We start from the raw sequence: 20,985 nt of genomic DNA, 5'->3' as shown, positions 1-20,985 counted from the left end.
ACGGTGTGACTCTGCAGGGTGGGTCCTGTCCTTGGCCCCTTCCTGTCCGGCTCTCTTCTTGCTCTCTCTGGTACCTGACTGCCCTAAATGAGCAGCTGTCTTCTGTCATGCTGGGCTGTCATTACCACAAAGCCAGAAACACTGGAACCAGCATATTTCGGGCTGAAACCTCTAAAATCAGGAGACAAACTAAATCTTTTTCCCTTTAAGTTGGTTTTCTCAGATATTCTGTTCTTGTGATTTGGTTATAAATAAATTGGTACCTAAGTGAGGAATTACATGTAGTATACACGTTGTAATGTTCAGAACAAAGACATAGCCAAAGGAAACTCTAATTTGATGATGTTGCTTTTATTTGCATAACTCTTACATGCAGTACTTGAATGTGTAACAGACCATAAACCTATAGTACTGTTCTGCACTCTACAATCACCAATTATAGTACTGTATAAACAAGTTGTACTGTACAAAAAAGATACTGAGGCTCTATCAAGGAGATGCACAGAAATGTACAAAAAATAGGATTGTAAGTCAGGGCAGGGAATTGGTAAATCTGATAGTCATTAAGTAGATAGGTTGTTAAAGGAGGAATATCTGTATCATTTTGTGTTGTTTCAGTACAAATTAAAGAAGAAAAAATTGCTCAGATGTTAACTAAAGCACTTCATTGTGTTTGTGTGCACAAATTGTTTAATGCATGAGTATTTCTTGGAACCTCAATTGTTACTATAAAAATTTTCACATTTAATAATAATAATTACATAAATTGACCTAAAATTCATTAAGTGAAAACAATCCTATAATATATATGTACATATGGATAAGCAAAAAAATTTTTTTTGTCTTTTTCATTTTTATCAGTACCAGGGATCGAACTCACGACTGCCTGCTTGCAAGGCAGGCGCTTATGCCACTGAGCTAAATCCACAGCTTCACAAAAATGTTTAATATTAAAATGTATGTGTGCTACAGCCCAATTTTGACTATTCGAGAAGACAGATTTGTCTCATGTTTTCCTTGTTTAAAACCTGCTGTGCATGGTTGGCTCATTTTCCCACATTTCCCCTGATAGTTCAGTCCTTCTTGGTCCCAGAGTTTGTTTCTATTAAGTCCCCAGACAACTGCCAATGAGGGACCAATTTAAATGGTATTTTTTGAACCTTTATGTTATTTTGTTGTTTATATTACAGTTATAGTCACAGAAGTATAGAAAGAATGTAATTTGTATCTAATATTTTCCAGCATTTTTACTTACTACAAACCAGTATATACAACAATAAACTTATACATGATGTATGTGTTTAAAATGTTTTATATTACACAGAAATATTTGATGGGTTGTTATATCCATATTTCTAAATGTCTTAGGAGAATGCGGGTGGAGTGTTTGGTGAGCTGGAATGTGATGATGATCTCTAACAGTTATACTAATGGAACATAGGTTGTGCCATTTCATAAAACCATGTATTTTTATGGGGTGGGATGGCTCAGTTGGGATAGGATGCATTACAAACATGGAATTCAAATCTTGGATTCAGAGTCACTATAGGCAACTCACCTAAGTTTTCAAGTCTGATATGCCTTATTTAAAAACAATGCAGTATCCCAGCCTACAGTACTCAGTTATCAAGAGGCTTAAATGAGATTAATATGTGAAAGCCTTTATATTTATATACATTATATGTAACTATTTCATAAACTTGATTTATGACAGAGAATTATTTTGATTATCAGGAAGGAAATTTGAACTGTCAGTATAAAGAGTTCACCAGAAATCTGTATAGAAGAATAGGCTGAATAGCAGCCTCCAAAGATATGCACATCCTAATTCCTAAATTTGTAAACATTATCTTATATGGTAAAAAGTGAACCACATAAAAATGTGTTTAAGGTAACAAGTTTTAGATAGGGAGATTGTCCTAGATTATCTTGATTACTATAGTTTAAACATTGTCTTGACATCAGATACTAATGATTCTCTAAGTTGGTTCTTCTTTGCTAAAGTTGTTTTAACTAATCTGGGTGTTCTGCAGAAAAATTCCATAGGAATTTTAGAACTATCTTGTTGATTTCTATTTTTAAAAAGCAGCTGAGATTTTAATTTTGATTGCATTAGATCTATAGATGAATAAGGAAAAATGACATTTTAACAATATTGAATTTACCAACTTCTGTCCAATATAAATTTTCTCCTTTGTTTAGGTTGTCAAATTCTCTCATCAATGTTTCATAGTTTTCAGTATGCAAGTCATGTGTACTTTTTGTCAAATTACCTGTGTTTCATAGTTCTTAAGGCTATTGTAAGTGATACTGCTTTTTAAAATTTCAGTTTCCCATTGATTGGGGCTGGGGATTTAGCTCAGTGGCATAAGCGCCTTCCTTGCAAGTGTGTGGTTGTGAGTTCGATTCCTGGTACCGAAAAAGACAAAAAACAAAAAACAAAAAAACTCCAAAAATAAACAACAAAAAAAACCAATTTCCCATTGCTTATTATCAATACATAGAAATACAGTTGGTTTCTCTCTATTTGAATCCTCTAACCTACAACTACTTGATTTTCAGTTCTCATTTAAAATGAATATTCTCTAGTATTACTTCCATAGATTTGCTTCAATAAAACATAGATGAAATCTAAGAGCCTACATTTTTAATGAGCAGCCAGAATGTTTCTGATGCAGTCTCTCAGGACATTACTTTGAGAAACATCTGAGAATTGTTAACTACATTAACTTCTGACAATGTGGCAAAGTCAGCTGACTCAATCCATTCTTCCACTCCAAATAGAAAAGAAAAAAAATCAGATTAAAATATGGTAAATATACACTTTTAGTATTTACCTAGGCCTAAAATAAAGGAATGAAAACACCAAGTTTTAGGAATAAAAATAGAATTTGGCTAGCATAATAAACTAGCAAGGTAACCCAAAGAAGACCCAGAAACTCGTAGAATACATTCAGACCTTATAGTACAGTCGCTCCAGTTTTAACCCGATACAGAAAGAGAAGATATGGTCTTGTTCTCATCTAAGAACAGATCATTAAACTAAGATCTTTGCATGAATCCAAGACCCTGCAAAGGCTACCAATTTCCAAAAAACTGGCCTAGGGAAGCAGAAATCAATCTCAGCTTTTAGCTAGCACTCTGAATAGGAAAACAGGCTCTTAGGAGAAATCAAAGTCCAGGCATGGGTTTGCAATCCAAATGTACACTGTCTGATAGGTGCAAGAATCAGACGCTGAGCAAATAAAAACCATAGACCTTCGGCAAAACACATAAAATACTGTATTTCTTTGAGGAAGCAGTTTCATAATTTGGTACCTATGCTAAAAATGAGTCATAATATAAACATGTCAAACCACCTAAACAAACAATCCATTATGAGAGAAGTGGTCACCAGAAACATGAGCTAGGCAGCCTCGAAGGCTGGGAGGAGAATCAAGAAGCCACCGCAGGCCTTCCTGTGAACTAGCCGGTGTGCGGGCTGAGAGACAAGAACAATATGCTTCCCTTCCCCCAGGAAGCAACTGGCTGATTTGGAAGAACTCAGGCTAAGATGATAGTAAGTAAAGTAAAACAAAACAAAACAATGTAATGCTTGTATTGTTTGACTGACTTTCGTAGTCTTGAAGCTGGTAGTTTGAGCATCTATTTAGAGGATAACAATGTGCATTATAGCAAGTGTGGGGGATTTTTTTCGGTCTTGTTTTTGAAATCCAATGTTTTGTTCTGTTTTACTGTTCTGTTTTATTCCTGTATCTAGTAACCTGAGAAACTATTTTGAAGATAACCATATGCAATGTAACAACCATTCTTAAGTTTCTATCATCTTGTTTTGAAATCCTTTATCACTATTGTTGTTTTTTTTTTGTTGTTGTTGCTGTCAGTTTGCTTTTGTTGTTGTTATTTTTTGGTTTGCTTGCTTCTTGGTTTTTCTGGAATTTTTTTCTCTTTAAAAAAAAAACATGAGTTATCACTGCCAGTTTTTGAGATAATAAAAAACTCTTACTGGAACTAGCATAGCATTCTTAAAAATCCTTGAAATGGTAAATGAAGAAATGGAAATATTAAAACTATGCATAACTTCTAAAAGCAAAAACAATTTCACAAAATAACAATAGATGAATACACCAAAGAGTAGACAGTGTTGAAGGAAGAATTAGTCCATTAGACATCTTATAAAAACAGTCAGAATCCATCAGAAATAGGCAAGAGATTAGAAATGTAAAGAAGTTATGAGACATAGTCATTCCATAAAAAGACATCTATCCAAAAGAAAAGTTAGATAATGAGAGCATATTGTCAGTTTTTCATTGGTATGACGAAATACCTGAGAAAAACTTTGAAGAGGAAAGATTTGTTTGAGCTTATGTCTCAGAAGTTTCAAGCCACCAATGGGTGGTTCCACTGCTTTGGACCTGAGGTAAAGCAGAATATCATGGAAGACACGGGTGGCAGAGCAAAGTGCTTCCTTCACAGAAACCAGGGAACAGAGTGAGGGTAAAAGAGCCAGAGAGGAAGGGGCTAAGGACAAGACATAGTCCCTAAAGTCAGGTCCTCACAATCTGCTCCCTTTAACGAGGCTCCAAACTCTCATGTTTTCATTACTTCCCAGTAATGTCGTTAGATTATGATCTCACCAACAGATCAGCTTATAGATGAAGTGATTGGCTTTATGATCCAGTCACCTTCCAAAAGCTCCACCTCTAAACATGAGACTTTGGAGGGACATTTTAGATCTAAACCATGACAGAAGGAAACGACATTGAAGAGATATTGGCTGTGCATTTTCTAGACTTGATGAAAATTTTTTAATTCAAAGAAGTATATGAAATACTAGGCAAGATAAAAACAGCAAAGCTATCACAATGAAACTGTGGAACATCAAAGCATGAGGTAATTTTTAAATACAGTATCAATCTTAGAGAAAAGACAGAGAATGTTAAAGAAATGAGTTAGCCTGCAGTAGATTTCTCATGTCAACAATTTTGTTCACTGTTCACACTGTGAGAGAGCAAGTAGCCACATGGAGAGGCCACCGACAGAGGCTCTGGCCAACGGCTCCAGGTGAGGACCTTGCCACCAGCCAGAATGAATCGCTCCAGATGTAGGAGGGAGGAGAGCTGTAAATTGCCATCAGCCTCCCTCTTAAACTGCTCCTGCCGATGCCATGTGGAGAAATGTGGACCTACGTTTGCTGAGCCTTGGCCAAACTGCTGATCTTGGATCCTAATAAAGGATTGCTAAGTGGTTTAAGCTGCTAAATCGAGGGAGGTCTGTTATGTGCAATAGATAAAGGGCACAAAGAGAGAAAGAAATCAGGAATTATATTTGGCTTCCATATCATGTACATTGGGAGATATGGAGTTTTGGTATGATTTAGCAGATTAGGGCATGTTAACAGTGACAATGAAGGTGATTTTGGTAAGGATGAAGGGAAGAATATTGAGCTAATAAGTAGTTTCTTGCATGTTTTGGAACCACACAATGGTATTTACTATAAATTTTAGTAAGTTTTAATAAGGGGTGAGGCTAGTCTTCTATATTATTCTTGGTTTTTTTTCCTGAATTTTCTAGGCATCCTAGTTCATTTACTTATCCCATGAAAACTTTGATCAAATTGACTAATTGATTTAACAGTTGTTATTATTACTAAGACTCATTGCATTTACACAAAGAATTGAACAATTTATGATTCTGACCTTCGTGTCCCAAAGCATAGGTGTACTTGACATTCGTTCGAGTGTTCTTAAATCTGAACTATATATAAGTATATATTTGTGTATTATTATCAACATTTAAAATATTTGATAATGGAAAATATAATTAATCTTTTTTTGGAGACTGGGTCTAGCTATGCAGTTCACGCTGGCCTTGAGCTCACTTCGTAGCCTAGGTTGGTCTCGAACTTGCAACTATTCTCCTGTCTCAGCCTCCAGAGTGCTGGGATTACAGGTGTGCACCTCTACGCCTGGCAATTAATCTATCTTTTGTTTTTAAACTTCAGAATCTCCCAGTTGGCAATGAAATAGGTGATGAAAAAACAATTTCTTATTCACAGAACTAAGACACTTCATTTTATTATGAGGATGCCATCCGAGGAATTCTGAAAGAAAGTCTACCTGTATGTAGAGTACTACTTTTTGCTCTGAAAACCTGAGAGTTTGAATAATTGAGATGATCTAGTTTTCTTAAAACTAGTTCAGTCTCTGTCTTTTAATTTAATGAAGATAAAAATCAAAAGTCCCAAACTGTTCTAAAAATTCAGATGTTTTCTTTTTACAATGTATACAATGAAGGATGAACAGTGAGGTTTTATGTCAAGTAGGTCTTGAAAGGGAGCAGATGCTTCTGGAATCATTTCCATCAGGCTACTGCTACACACTCGACTCTGCAGTATCCATGAACCATGATATTTAGCAAGGCATGTCACAGTTTAAATCAGAAAGTGTTGCTTCCCTTTTGAAGTTCCCATAGAGTGACCCAAAACAAAAACATGTAGCTTCTCTTTGTGTTGACTTTTTATTAAATTTTTGTTTTTCTCTCTTTGTGTCTTTAAAAAATAAGATCGTTTTGATTTGGTTATATGAAAGATTTCAAGATTCAGATCAAGCCATGAGCAAGTCTTTATAAATAGCTAACAAAAAGATTTAACTCCAAGTAAATCTGATGACTTGAAATGTAGAAAATTGTCCAGTTTCAGATTGAAACTGAAACGACCTTAGTGAAATTATATTTCTCATATTCAGACCTGAGTAAGCTAGTCCCCTGCTTAGATCTCCTTAGCAGTTCCCAACTGCAATTGGCCTCCAGTCCAGGGCTGTCAGTCTGGCTTTTGAGGGCAGCGCTCCATGAACTGGATCCCCTTCTCTGTCTTCTGCACGCCAGCAGCCACATCCTAAGTACTTGGATGTCCTTGTCATTTCATGCTGTTGCAATGTATTTTTCACAGTATTTCTCTATGTATTTTTACAAGGTGTTTCCAGACTTGACATGCACTGCCTCTGTTGGTTTTTTTTTTTTTAACTTGACTAACAAGTACTTCAAGGATCACTTTCCCTGAGGAGGCCTCTTCCCTTGACACTCAAGACTGACCCCCATATGCTGGAGGCTCTCCATATGGATGGGACACTCAGACTGATTCCAGTCAGGTATGCTTCAAAACATACTTAATTGTATTACTTAAGAGTGCATACGTAGGGGTAAAAACTATGAATTAGATCAAGGAAATGATGCTCCTAAAGAACAGGAGAGTGACGGGGAGCTGGGCTGTGAGAGGGAGGTGACTGGGAAGGGACACACAATGGCTTCCAGGGGGCTGAGATACTCAATTACTGGTCTTGGTGTCAGTAAGAGTGTTTCCTGTACTGTGATTTGTTAGAATGTGTACGCATTTGTATTAGTTTCCTATTGCTGCTACAACAAGCAACAATAAACTTAGTAGCCTAGGGTACAAATTTATTAACTTAACATTCTGGACGTCAAAGTCCAAAGTGAGTCTCAGTGGGCCAAAATCAATACTACTAGCATATTTTAATTTTCATTTCTGGAAGCTATAAGAGAAAAAAACCTTTAACAAAATCTTTTCCTATGGCTGCTGTCTGACCCAATTCTTCACTCTTCCCACCCTCAAAGTCAGGAATGGCTGACAGATTTTCCCAATTCACATCACTCAGACATTGAGACCAATATTTAAGGACCCTTGTGGTTCTGTGGAGTGACCCACATGATCCAGAATAATCTCCTACCTTAAGATTAGCTCATGAATAACTTGTAACCCTAATTCTATCTGAATGCTGCCTTAATTCCACTCCACTGTGTAATACAGCACAGTCACAGTAACGTATGTCCACAGTAACATAGTCATAGGTTCTGAGGTCTCTGGAGATCAGGACATGGGCATCTTTAAGAGACTATAGATATTCTTTTTGTTGTTTTGTAAGGCCTTGCTAGGTAGTCCAGGCTGGCCTTGAACTTGCAGCAATCCTCCTGCCTCAGTCTCCCAAATGCTGGGATTATAGGCATGGGCCACCACACCCAGCCCACCACAACATATGTTATATACTTGTATGAATTTGTGTTGTATTTCATAATGAAATGAGGCTCCAGGTAATACCTAAGAAGTGATGTTACAATGACGTATTCTGTCATCTAAATGTAAAAAGCTGTGAGGTAGGAATATACCTACATGGATTTGCATATTAAGGAACATACAGAATTAAGGTTACAGGTTACATATACACACACATCTATATATATGGTGTATATATGAAACAAAACAAAATAAAAGAAGGAAACTTTCTATCTGGCTCAGAAGTATTTCTTGGTGACGTAAGACCAAGATGCTCTGCCAGATCATTGAAGATAATAGTAAGGAATCATCACCAGCTCTTGAAAAGACACATAGAATTACATGGAATTTACAGAAAAGATAATATGGAATTACTATGTAAACAAAGCCCTTTCCTTGGCAATCCTATCTTTTAATAAACCACTAACAAAATAAAGAAAAATGTCATGCAGATGGAAAATTATACCATTCGGTTTACCCAGGATGTGAATTCTGTGGCAGAATTCAGAACTGCAAACAAAACAACAGCTGAATATAACCAGTTGTGTAAGGTTTGGGAACCTCCTGGAGAGCAGCCAACCCCTTGGAGTATGGCCAAGCACGAACAATGTCCCTGGGGAGCCAGAGAGGGAGGGAGGTCCCACCACCTGTGACACGAGGTTCTGCTGGTGCATTTCCAGCCTCTGTCCAAACACAGATGGACCAACATTTCTTTCAAGGCCATTAAGAAGCCCAGTGTAGAAGATGCTGGCCTGAAGTGTGGATATAAATTCACGTGAATCCAGAAACTCCCAGTCCATTCTAGGTTCATCCTGGAGCTGTTTTGAGAACCACACATTCATGCTCAAAGAAGAGATCAGATCGAACTAGGATTCACTCGCCCATTTATTCATTTTTTAGTTATTATCTCCTTTTAATTTTGATCGAATAGCTTCATTTTCTTGGTGCTCGCAGCAGAAGACACACATTATGATTTCCAAATTAAGAAATGCAGAAACAACCAAAATGATACTATTTTACTTCAGGATACATACATATGTGGTAAAAGTATATATGAAAGCAAGGAAAAGGCTCATAAAATTCAAGGTGATGGTTACATCCAGGGAAGGTGAGGGAAACACCATCAGAATGGACACACACCTGGGGAGGTAGTCTGGGTCTTCTGCACATGCTTAACCTGTCCAACTCTTTCTGCACAGAGGAAGGTGATTGCACAGATGTGACTGAAAACATGCAGGGTAGGGCAGAAGGATGGAAGTTTTGCAATGGGAAGGACTTCAGTGATTCTCAGTCTCTAGGTTTTAAAGTAACTACGGCAGCCAGACTTTAGTTGGGAATCTGTGAGTACCAAAGAGTCATGTGGCACAGGCTACTTTCAAAATTAAACACCTGCTCTCATTCTGAATATGAATGGACACCTATGGGTTGGAAAACAATTGGAAGGAACTTTATGAAAACATAGAGAACTAACATAACTGACACTGCAGGCAATTCACAGAAGATATTCTTTTAAATAAAGGAAAGTGCAAATTATTATCCTCACATCAATGAGAAGAAATCACTTCTATAAAAGAATAATTAGCTATAGAAGGGAACAAAAACCAAAATATGATGGCAGAGATAAAAGATGTCTTAGAAGTTTGTCAGAATAGAAATTGAGTCCAGTTTCTTATACGGCAACAGGCAAATACTAAAGCATAGCATTTGACCCTACTTTATCTGACTGCAAATTAGAGAAAAAGAGAAACCAAAAATATTCTAAGTGTTTGAGTAATACTTGTACCTTTGCAAGACAATGCCAAAACGCATGATATCCTGAAACCACTGTGGCAAAATATTTTCTTGAAAAGACAGGCCTCAACTGCAAAGGGAAAGAAAATTAGGTCGAAGAGTAACTAGAAGATGTTTCTGTCTGCATAAAAGGAAAAATTGCCAGGATGAGTAAGCAAATAGCAGTATGGCCCCAGTGGATTTGAATGCAGGGAAGTGCCCTGTACTCCTACGAGGATTCCACCCAAGGGCTCGCTGCGGGTCTGCTGGTAGCTGAGGAGAGCTGTCCCTGCAGAGTACTCTGCCCTCTGGGGGTTCCTGACCCATAAACAGCAGTATTTTTCTGGGCATCCTTGTTTAATAACTTTGAATTATATTTACTATCATTTGTTAGTGGCATTTGGTGACCAGGATCTTGTTTTCTGATGATAGATCTTTCAGACTTTATATTGAATAGTTTTTCAAAGTAATAAAATAAAAAATAAATGAAGTAAAGATATTTAAGAAATAGAGTTTCCCAGAGCCGCAGTGACGCATGAGTCATCGCTCAAATGGCCCATGGGACACCGAGGGGAATGAAGAAGAAAAGCCCACTTCGACCAAAGCTCCACCATGTTTCAGACTCCAAGCACCAAAGAACAACAACAAAATCCCAAAATGTTCTAGAGAGAAATGACAGGGCACCTATAAAATAATGAGACTTAGAGGATCTTCATACTTTGGAAGTTTTATAACAAATTTGGCATGATGTCTTCAATATTTTAAGGAGAAATGGTTTTTCAGCTAGGATCGTAAGTTAGCTCAACTACCATTGCAAATATGAGGGCAGAGGAAGACAACTTCAGGCACTCACAGATCGAAGTTTCTACTTCCACACACCCCTACCAAAGAAGTTTCTTGAGAAGACAGAGAGAGAGAGAGAGAGATGTAAAGCAATAGACATACATGTTTTGTGAGTTTTAAAATTCCTGAATAAAAGGATTCAGGAGGTGATGTATCTGAATTGCAATAAGAAGCTGGCTGTCTCTAAGAAAAATGTCTTCAAAGAGAAGAAAAGAATAAACTCTAAATTAGGAGTGGAAAATAAAGAAGTAGAAACCACAAAGGAAGAAAACCAAAAACTGCACCAAAGAGAGAAATTTATGGAGTAAAATAACATAAGCCATAATCATAAAGTGAATTGTAAAGAAATAACTCACTTGACCTTAGAGATATACTTTAAATGACTAAAGGTCAAAACACTGGACCAATCAATAGAGGATAAAATGTAATCCCTGCACACGGGGCCCGTTAGTGAATAAAGGCTTTGTAGAGTAAATAGACTTAACTATGCTTATCAATTAACTATGGTTTTATAATAAAGATATTGTAAAAATGGGACAACTGACTGAAATCAGAAGGAAAGAGGTAATGTAATGTTGGTGGGCAGGTTAGGGGTGCCAGTTTCCTTAATAGTCAAGAGACACAATGTTGTGGGAACAAAAATTTCAGGTTTTGGGCTATTATTTGTCTGTAAATAAAACTCATAAACAATATAATAAAAATAATTCAATTGCTATGGGCCAATGCAGGGGGTAGGCTTGCTTGTATAGAGGCCCCAGGGAAATTTAAGGGGTGGTGAAGATTTTTTTATATACCTTGATTTTGGTGGCGGTTACATGATTAATCAAGTTTGTTAAACCTACCAGATCTGTACTCCAAGAAAGGGCAAACTTTACTGTGTGTAAGTAGTAACTCAATTAGCTCAGAAAGAGGAAGAGAAGATGTTAGGTACTCTAAATTCTCATCTTTCATACGGGAGATTAAAAGCAACTTGAGAAGTTAATAAATCAATGAATAGCAACAATAAGCACAGAGATATCAAGGGAAACTATTAAAACAAGAAATAGCTGAAAGGGTTTCATCTTGAAAGAAGTAATGGAGAAATAGACTCGCTTTATAATTTTACTACCTACGTATTTTATTTATCTGTTTGCAGTGATTTTTTTTTTTAATTCTGGAACATTTTTAAAGCACACAAGAATTTCCAGGAAAGATAAAGGACCTCCTCCTCTGCCTTGCCCAAAATGTCTTTTGTAGGCAATGACCCAGGGCAGGATCACATGCCGTACTCGGTGAGTGCTCTCTTGAGCCTCCTTTAGTCTGGAACAGTTCTTCCATTAATTCTTGACTTTCCTGACACTAATGTTTTTTGTGAAGATCACAGGCCAGTTCTTTCATTTTGTTCTTCGATTTTGTTTGCCTGAGTTTCCTTTGCTTAGTCCCAGTTAGGTAGTTTGGCCTTAACATGATTGACAGGATTCTCACTGTATCCTAACGGGGTGGTCCGAGGGGTTGCTCTGGTCATTGCTGCTATGATAACAGGTACCCAGCTGCTTCACTTCAAAGTGTGACTTCTCCACTTTATAACTGGAAAGTACTTTGAGGGAAGATATTTTAAGACAACACAAAATCCTTTCCCACACCCCACTTTCATTCATTACTTTAGGATCCACTGATGCTTTTTATCTGATGATTGTCAAATGACACCTGTTAATTGAGTGGATTCATAAGTGCCCATTTATTGAATGAACTATAATCGATTGGTAGCATAATGTCTTTCAATTCTCAACTTGTTCTGCATTTGGGCAGTGGGAGTCTTTCTGCTGTCTTTTGTGTCCTTTTAACATGTCTCCATGTCTCTTTGAGTATTTCCTTAATTTCTGTTCTAAGAGGAAGGCTCACAGTTCTTTCCCTGCCTCAGCCCTAGAAACACCGAGTTCCTTTTGCTGGGGAGTGGTAATCTGATCCTAAGCTTTGGCTGGCTGGTTTGCTGCTCCCCGTTAGAGTCCTCACTCTTCCAGCTCCTCCAGTGAACACAGCAAAGAAATGTATTTGTGTATGCACATATGAATACATTTACATATATATTTTTCTGTATCTATGTAAACATATCAACAACTGTGAATTTATACTGATAACTCTAATTCTATCCCAGTGGTAAAGGTTTTATCTGTGCCACCCTCCTTCCCATATTTGTTTCTTTCTCCATCATGGGTGGAAAATACCATCTTCCACCATTGTCTCCCATCCAAGTACTAACCAGGCCCGACCCTGCTTAGCTTTCGAGATCAGACGAGATCGGGCACGTTCAGGGTGGTATGGCCGTAGACTCCACCATTGTCTGTATATTTACTTTTCTGCTTAATTCTTCTGAATGTGTCAAATTCTCTGATTCCATCAGTTTGCAACACTATCTGTATATCTTCCTTGGGACCTAATCTCTATCAGATTGCTTTCTCAGCCCACTTAACATGCATAATTTTGATAAAATCTTGAAAAGAAAAAGTTAGTAGCTAGGTACTATGAGGCACACAAAAAGCACCACACAAGTAATCACCTTAACTGCTTTAAGCATGAAGGGGAAACCCAGATTTATAGTTTCCTCATTCTCCTCTTCCACCAGCACAACTCTTAAGGTATTTTAAAGTCTGATCTGTCTAGAAAGAAGTGAAACATTCATGGCTTGAATTCTATAGCTTTTTCTTGAGATTGTACAGTGCCATGGCTTGAACACACACATGCACACACGTGTGCCCCGCTTTATGCTCTTGCCCCTGAAAGCCTGAGTTTATCACACAGTGGAAATCTGTACCTGAAATATCACAGTAAATGGTCTGCTGGTAGATCTTGGCCTCTACAGGATTAAAGTACACAGTGATTTCAGTTGATGAGTTGGGCCAGACTTCACCTTCCTGAAAAACATGAAGAATCATGAAAAAAATCATATGGTGCAAGGAAGGCACTGCTTTGAAATGATGTTGTTATAATTCCATGAAGTTTTTCCCTAAAAACTGTTTATATTGAAGGAGTACATACATAATGTTTTGATATACATATGGATAACAAAATGATTACTATGGTCAAATTAACATTTCTATCTCCTCCTACAGTTACCCTTCTGTGCATATGGTGAGTCCTCAATTTTACTCTTGTCAAATTCCCCCTGTATGATACATTACTAGTTACAGTCACCATGGTATACATTAGGTGTGTAGAACTTATTCACCCTGTAACTCCAGCTTGTAGTCTTTGACTAATATCTCCCCATTCTCCCCATTCCCTGACTTCAGCTAGCCACCATTCTACTCCTGTTTTGACCAATTCTATTTTTAAAATTCCATAGGTAAGTGAGATTATGCATTATGTTATTTGTCTGCATTTTGCTTCATGTAAAGTCTGTCAGGTTCATCCACGTTGCTGTAAATATCAAAATTTCTTTTTTTAATGCCAGATAATATTTCATTATATGTACATACATATTTATTTATGCATTCATCTGTTCATGGACATTTAGCCTGCTTCCATAGCTTGGCTTCTTGAGTAACACTACAATGAACATGAATATATCTCTTTAAAGTGCTGATTTCATTTCCTTATATACTCAGAAGACTTATTCTGAGTTACATGGTAGTTCTATTTTTAATTTTTTGAGGAACTTTTATATTATTTTCCATAATAAATATGCCAACTTACATTCCTATCAACAGCATACAAGGGTTCAAGTCCAGGAAAGGTATTTACAACAAATACAAAATAGCACAATTTTGTCAAGCAGATAGTATGCTTATACTGCTGGCTAACTTATAAAGTAGTACAAGTTTTGTGTAAGCTTCAAAGATAATTTCAGTGAGTTTATGAATATATAATAAGCTACTAAAGGAAACTAGGATGAATAAGGCATTTTCTGAATGTATTCGGCAAACATTTGCTGTGCATGTGTCCAGCCCCAGGGATTCAGGGAGAGAGAAGCAGGTGGGCTGGGACTGCAGGGTGCTCGCACCTTTGCATGATGACAAATACGAATGCAAACATTTTATAATCTATCTGACGCATGCTGTGCTGATGAAGTCCTCAGGGACCACAGAGAAAGAAGTATCTCATACTTCCTCGGTGGAAGTGCCACCTTCCTAATTTTTGAGGCGACAGCAAAAGGAAAGAAACATTCTTATTCATAGAAAACAGCAATGGCTCAAGACCGAAAAATGGCCAGATGGAAAATCTGATTCTGACTAGTATTTCTCACTTCAATTTAAACCACTCAAAAGTCATAAAAAGGAAGGCAAATTTTCATACTATAACATGACAAGCCACATATCTGAATTTTCCTAGTTGGTACAGATCGATAACTTCTGTACTAACCATATAACCTGTGGCCTCTTCACTAACTTCTCAGAGCTGCAAAAGGAGATGATGCTAATACTACCTACCTTAAAGGTTTCCTAAGGTCTGATGAGGTCATTTAGCCAAATGCTTTGGCCCAACTATGTTTGGTACAAGGTAAAAGCTCCCGACATAACTGTTTACTATGATCCTTGTTGCTTCATGTCACGTAGAAGGACCTAGTATTATATGGTTTTGTAAAAATGGCCAAAAGACTGTACATAATAGATACATACAAAAACCTACAATTGGTCCAACTAGCTCAAAAGAAAAACAAGAGCAGTTGATAAATAATTAGGCTGAGCTTCAAGGAAACTCAGATGCACACTCTATCCAATCAGTCAAGAGGAGGAAACAGAAAATTGGAGGTAATTTGGGTTCAGTTCGATCAGTGCATTTCTCAGACAGCATCCTTCCTGACTTCAGACTGAGGGAGGACACAGAGGCTTTAGGAAGTAGCAGCAAGGTCACGCAGATCCTGTGGGTTGTCACATCCCCAGCCTGGTCTCAGAGTGAAGGCGCCATGCGTGCAGATGCTGCTGCATCTCCAGTACCTACATCTGAGGTGTTCTCGGTGAGTGCTCATTAAATATTTGCTGAGTTGGCTGCATCTACTTAGTTTACACACCGTGTCATTATTAAATACTTATTCATCATGTAAGCAGGCTTCTTGCCTGTTTCTAGGGCTCTTCTCTCATTTGTTAGAAAATGCCAGGCTTCTTTTTTGAGCTGTCATCATCTGGAATCTTCATACAGGTTCAGAGCCAAAAGAGACTTTTGAGATCATGTAAGGACAGAGGATTCCTAAACACTTTCATGTACTCAAGACTTCATGTCACCCCTTTTCAAACTTTGAAGCAAATTTCTGGTCCCTTGTGATAAACAGCTACTACCTGGCTCCCGTTGACTGCTGGGTTTTAATGGGATAAAGTGTTTGGAACACTTATGGCTAAAAGAGGCAGAGGGGCCAGGAGGTGAGGCGACTCTCCAATCACATCTTCAGCCAGCCAAGGCATGTGAATGGGTATTCCACCTCCAAACCACTGAAGAGCTGGGCTTCTTCCTAATCATCAAGACAAAGAAAAGCCGGTGGGTTTGAACTGCCCTCTTTCAATATACAGAGTGCATGCAGGCAACCTGCTCCCATCTGGAGCAACTGACCCAAGGGCCAGGGCTGTCTTGGATCCTGAGAAAGTCCATGCTATTAAGGTCCCATCAGAGTAGCAGGAAGCATCTCCCAAAAAGACACAATGGAAATCAGATAAGCTCAGTATGTGCAAGCAAATCAAGAGTTTTAAGGTTTGGTGTGGGCTGGACTTCTTTCAGTGCATTGGCCAAGCCAGAGAATCCATGACCTCGCACAGACAAGAAAGGAACACAGCTCAGTTATAGTCCAGAAGCATTCTTGGACACACCATCAATAAAGCAGTCTGCTCAGAAGAAGTGGTAGGGCAGGAAACAAGACCGAGTCCACAGAGGCAATCAGATTCTAGACGAGCTTTGGGGTTCAGATGAGATCTGGAAGGATAATGGGTTTTAGGGGCTGCCTGAGAGTCAAAGAGTCTTTTTGCTTGAAGTGGAAAGGCCACTGCCAGGAAATCAGAGTCCATGGGCTTCAGGCCGAATGAGTGCGACACTAAGGTCTGTACTTTCTTATCCACAGCTGCAGCTGTTTCATTGTGCCTGTGACATTGTCTAGCAACTTGCTGCCTTTTCTGAGCGCAGGAGGTAACTCAAGGACAAATGTTGTCTTAAAGCCCTCGGCTGGCTGGCTTGGAGCAGGTAATGCATGTTGGGAGGGCTGTAAGCATCTGTACAAACAGAAACATGGTCATCCTGTTTCTCCTCCCAGGGGGATGCTGCCAGTGTTAGGTCGTTTGAAGGAGTTAGGAACACGTTGGATATTTCTGCTTTTCTGTTGGCATTCAAACAAAGACTAAAGAACTTCTTTATACCAAAAACTCAAAACAAACAAACAAACCCAAAACAGCGTTTTCTAACAAATAAGAGAAGGAACCTTAGAAAAAGGCAAGAAGCTTAAAATGACCCCACTTTTACTCATATGTCTTTGAAACATTTCATGGTAGTTCTCTAGCCCTGCCGAAATGAATTTCCATGTCATTTATGTCTCCAAAAAGTTTTATTATTTTTTTTTATTTCTCAGTTCTAAAGTTTCTGAAAGTCAGAACATTCAAAATTTAACCTACTTGCCCCACGAAGCCCGCATCATTCAGAACCCACTAGGCTCTGCTTTCCTGTTGATTGGACTCCCTTCCCAGGACTGCTCATCTTCCCGCTCCACGCGAGAGCCTGAGGACATAGGACTTTGTCACTATTACCTTGATGCCAAAAAGAACCATCAGCATGGCCTTCCGTTATCCTGTAACTATTGCCCTTCTTGGTCTTAATGCTTTGTTTCTCTTTCAGACCCATAATGAGTAAAGGAATTGTATTTCATGTAGGTTGTCATGTAAACAATCAAGGGACCTGCTAGAAGCAATCAACTTGGAATTTTCAGGCTTAAATTTTCATACATTATGTTTTTGTCCAAATATTAGTATCTCTTGACTGGGAACTAATGTTTCTTTCTGAGCAAGAATTGGGCAGCCACAGTAGAGGCTTTCTGAAAGCCATCTATAAACATGCAGCCCCCGATGATAAATGAAAAATATAATCATGAGCAAAACTATCCTTTAGAAGTGATTAGCTTTTTAGAAATGGTCAAAGGAGCTTTAAAAAATTCCTCAATAATTCTTAAATTAAAAGGTGACATTCTTTTTAAAAACTGCCTTCCTCCACCCTCTCGATGCCTAATTCTGTCATCTCCTTTCCTCCCTCCTGGCTGTCCTCCCGTAGCCTCTCTCCCTTTCTTGTCTTCCTTGAAGAATTCTTTCTTAAAAATTTTGCCAGACCCAAAGTACAAGACACAGTTCCATATTTGTTTAATTTACTTGATTTATTTGGAAAGCAATATGACTCAAAGTTTATGACTCACCTCCCACATTTATCAAATAAAATAGTTTCACTTTAATTTTCAACTTATGTTTACCAGAGTGATCCAAATGTGTTTCACACCCAAATGTTAAACCTTCCAACCACATTCTAACAAGAGACTAGCGTGTGTTAAATTCAGATCATAATTTTGCAAGCATTTATGGAGAGCTCAAGCTCACATTAAGTGCTTATTTACATTATCAAGGTTGATCTTTACAGCCTCTGTGAAGCGGTATCATCTCCATTTTAAATATGAGAAAAATCAAGGCAAAAAGATAAATCTCTTACCAAAACCAAACCAATAGTTAGTAGCAGAACTAAAACTCTATCATAATTTTCACGCTAATTTCCTTACCCTCACTATACTTACAGCAATAGATCAGGGTTTGGCTTTCACACCTCATTAAAAAGGCCAGAAGACATTTAGAATCATTACAACTGATTAATATTCAGGCTTACATGAAACAGGCATGACCTGAAATTCCTGACTGGTGGACATAGCGTGATACCCTGTACTCGTATGTTCTGGTAGCTCTGGAAGATGACTCACACAGGAGCTTCTTTTGGACAACACAGTTGACGCGGGTATATCACAGCCCCCATGAAAACATTAGTGGCTCTTTCTCAAGCTGTCCGTGGGTGAAGATCAAGACTCAAGCAGTCAGAACAGGGTAGGGAAATGATGTTTAGAGGAACTTTATTATGTGATTAATCCCACCATGTTTCACCCCAATGCAAATGTTCCTAACTATCTAAACCAAAGTTTTGGTTATCTCATTTCCCATAAGGTACTGGAGGAATATCAACATACAGAGTTTTTCTTAGAAAATAAAAGCATGCTCAGAGTCATGTTTTTATCAGTGAGTAACAATGGAAAGAAGAGCCACTAGGGTTATAATCAGGTCCACTGCCCACAGGGGTCCAGGCTCTATGTAGCATTACGTGGGGGCAATACCAGTTGTCTCATAGCAAAATAGAAAATTAAATGAAAGCATAAAAAATGAGAGGAAAGATCATATTGTTACATGATATACAAAAGAGATTTTTCTATTCCATTGTTTCTGCTGGGACAAGAAAATGTGATCAGTTATAGGTATGATTCTCAAAATAATGACTATAAACGTTTCTAAGAAATGGCTTCAGGATTTGGCCATCTGCCGGGGGAAGTTTCACAAAAGGCATATTCTCTCTTGATTTTGGCTCCCACCCAAACTCTGTGAAAGTTCGAGAGCAGACCAGGCACTTGTGATGTCTACACTTTTCTCTGTAGGAAAGAGAACTGTATTTTTTCCAGCAAGGAAAGGTATTACTTGTTTAATGAGCCCGGAGGAACTTCAGTTTCTAATCCTTCCCTTGGTCTCTCTCCACCTCCACTGGCTCTCCAACGGTAACTATTCCAGCACAACTGCAAAAAATGTGACTGTGTACAAAGACCTGCAAGGACAATCCTAGCGAAAAAACTGCAGTGACAGAGAAGCCATGGCTCGTCAAGGACAGTTTGGTCTCAGCAGATCCTTGTCCTCCTTTCTCCCACCTGGTGTCCATTTCCAAGGAGTCAGCTCCCGCAGGTCTGCAGCGTGACTCACGGCTAATGGGAGGATGCAGGCAAGGGCTCTGCACTAAAAAGCTGCTCTTTCTTCTATGGTAGCCACCTGAGCCTCCACCCAACCTGCTTCTGCTGAGCTCACATGCTATGCCGACCGGTGGGGGGAAAAAATCAAGTAAACTGAATTTGAGATGTGCTTTCAATGTCAGAAATGCCTAGAACAGCATGTTTCCTGCAGGCTTAGATAACAACAAAGCATGGTTTGCTATTACTTACAAGGTAATAAAGAAATGATCAAGTTTCTCTCCCTACTTAGTCCACAGTTAAGTGAGGCTTCAGCTTTCCTAGGGTTACTGGATCAAGTCTGTGCTGGAGGCGACATTTGATACAGGAAGCTAAAACATTTTCCCTGTTCACTGATTAGCCAATCAGGTAGGACTGGTTTGGGAGAATATCTTTAAATTTCCAGGCCTTTCTTTTCCAGAAAATATCAAGTGTTCACTATTTGGAAAACTGCTGTATTTTTAAAGCGTGACCCGAGCCAGCAGCACCAGAGTTCAGAAGCAAGGCCAGCACCTTTGTGTTACAATTTCTCAGAGGACTCCTAGGTGCACATGGAAAGCAAAAGCTTAATTTGCTCTTTTTGCCCTGTGATATTCTTTTGCCTCTCAATTTTCAGAACTGTGTTTTTGTCTTTGAATCTCTCTCTTTCAGGGTACCCAAGAGACCTGAGCAGAGGAAATAACAGAATGAGACTGTCAAAATTCTGTACAGCCAGGGTCCAGCTAGTACAATAGAATATTATATTTCTGAAAGTAGCCAATTCCACTTGGTTCTCTGGAAGGCACAAAACATGCATAATAGAGTCAATTGTGCAGTTCCTTTCCAAAGAGGAAAAAAATGTACAGAAGCAGGTGGCTTGAAAAATGATCAGTAGTCTATAAAACTCGGTGCTTCCCATAGGTAAAGAATGAATGGAAAAATTTAGGCCAATGACAATAATATTCTAAGATACTGTGAAAAATACTGGCATATGAGAAATGATGTAAACAACAGTAACACCCCATGTTCTAAGGTTGAACAATTCTGGTTACTTTTAAAATATCAATAAATTACTACATAAAACTAAAAAAAATTTTTCTTGCATCCAGCCCTGCTGTGAGTTCTTGCTTCCTTCTTTTCTTTATCAGTGAATACTTCTGGGGTGTCTCAAAATATGAACTTCTATGTCTGTCTGTACACAGCTGCCAACCTCCCTCTGTTCAAATCACAAGCGAGAGAAACAAGCAGGCCTGTCAGTACTGAGATGGCCAGTTGTAGCACTTCAGTGTCTGAGCCACAGACCTGATGGCCCTATGAATGGCCATATGAGCATGGAAGTGATGAGCCAGAGTTTGTTAAGCTG

The 20,985-nt window shown here is 38.4% G+C and overlaps 1 protein-coding gene across 1 annotated transcript in view; it reads right to left on the bottom strand.

Annotated features, from left to right (window-relative positions):
- The window catches only part of Hydin (HYDIN axonemal central pair apparatus protein), a 411,964-nt gene that overhangs the window by 267,158 nt on the left and 123,821 nt on the right, over positions 1 to 20,985 (bottom strand). The window contains exon 10 of the mRNA XM_023565963.2: positions 13,473 to 13,572. Coding sequence (XP_023421731.2) covers positions 13,473 to 13,572 — 100 coding nt within the window. The remainder of the gene's footprint in view (positions 1 to 13,472; positions 13,573 to 20,985) is intronic.

Source organism: Cavia porcellus, unplaced genomic scaffold (genome assembly GCF_034190915.1).
Source record: "Cavia porcellus strain 051 isolate PalLab524CR breed Dunkin Hartley unplaced genomic scaffold, mCavPor4.1 scaffold_4, whole genome shotgun sequence".
In the NCBI taxonomy this organism is placed as follows: Eukaryota; Metazoa; Chordata; class Mammalia; order Rodentia; family Caviidae; genus Cavia; species Cavia porcellus.
The sequence above is the reverse complement of the archived record's forward strand: the minus strand, read 5'-3'. Positions and strand labels throughout refer to the sequence as shown.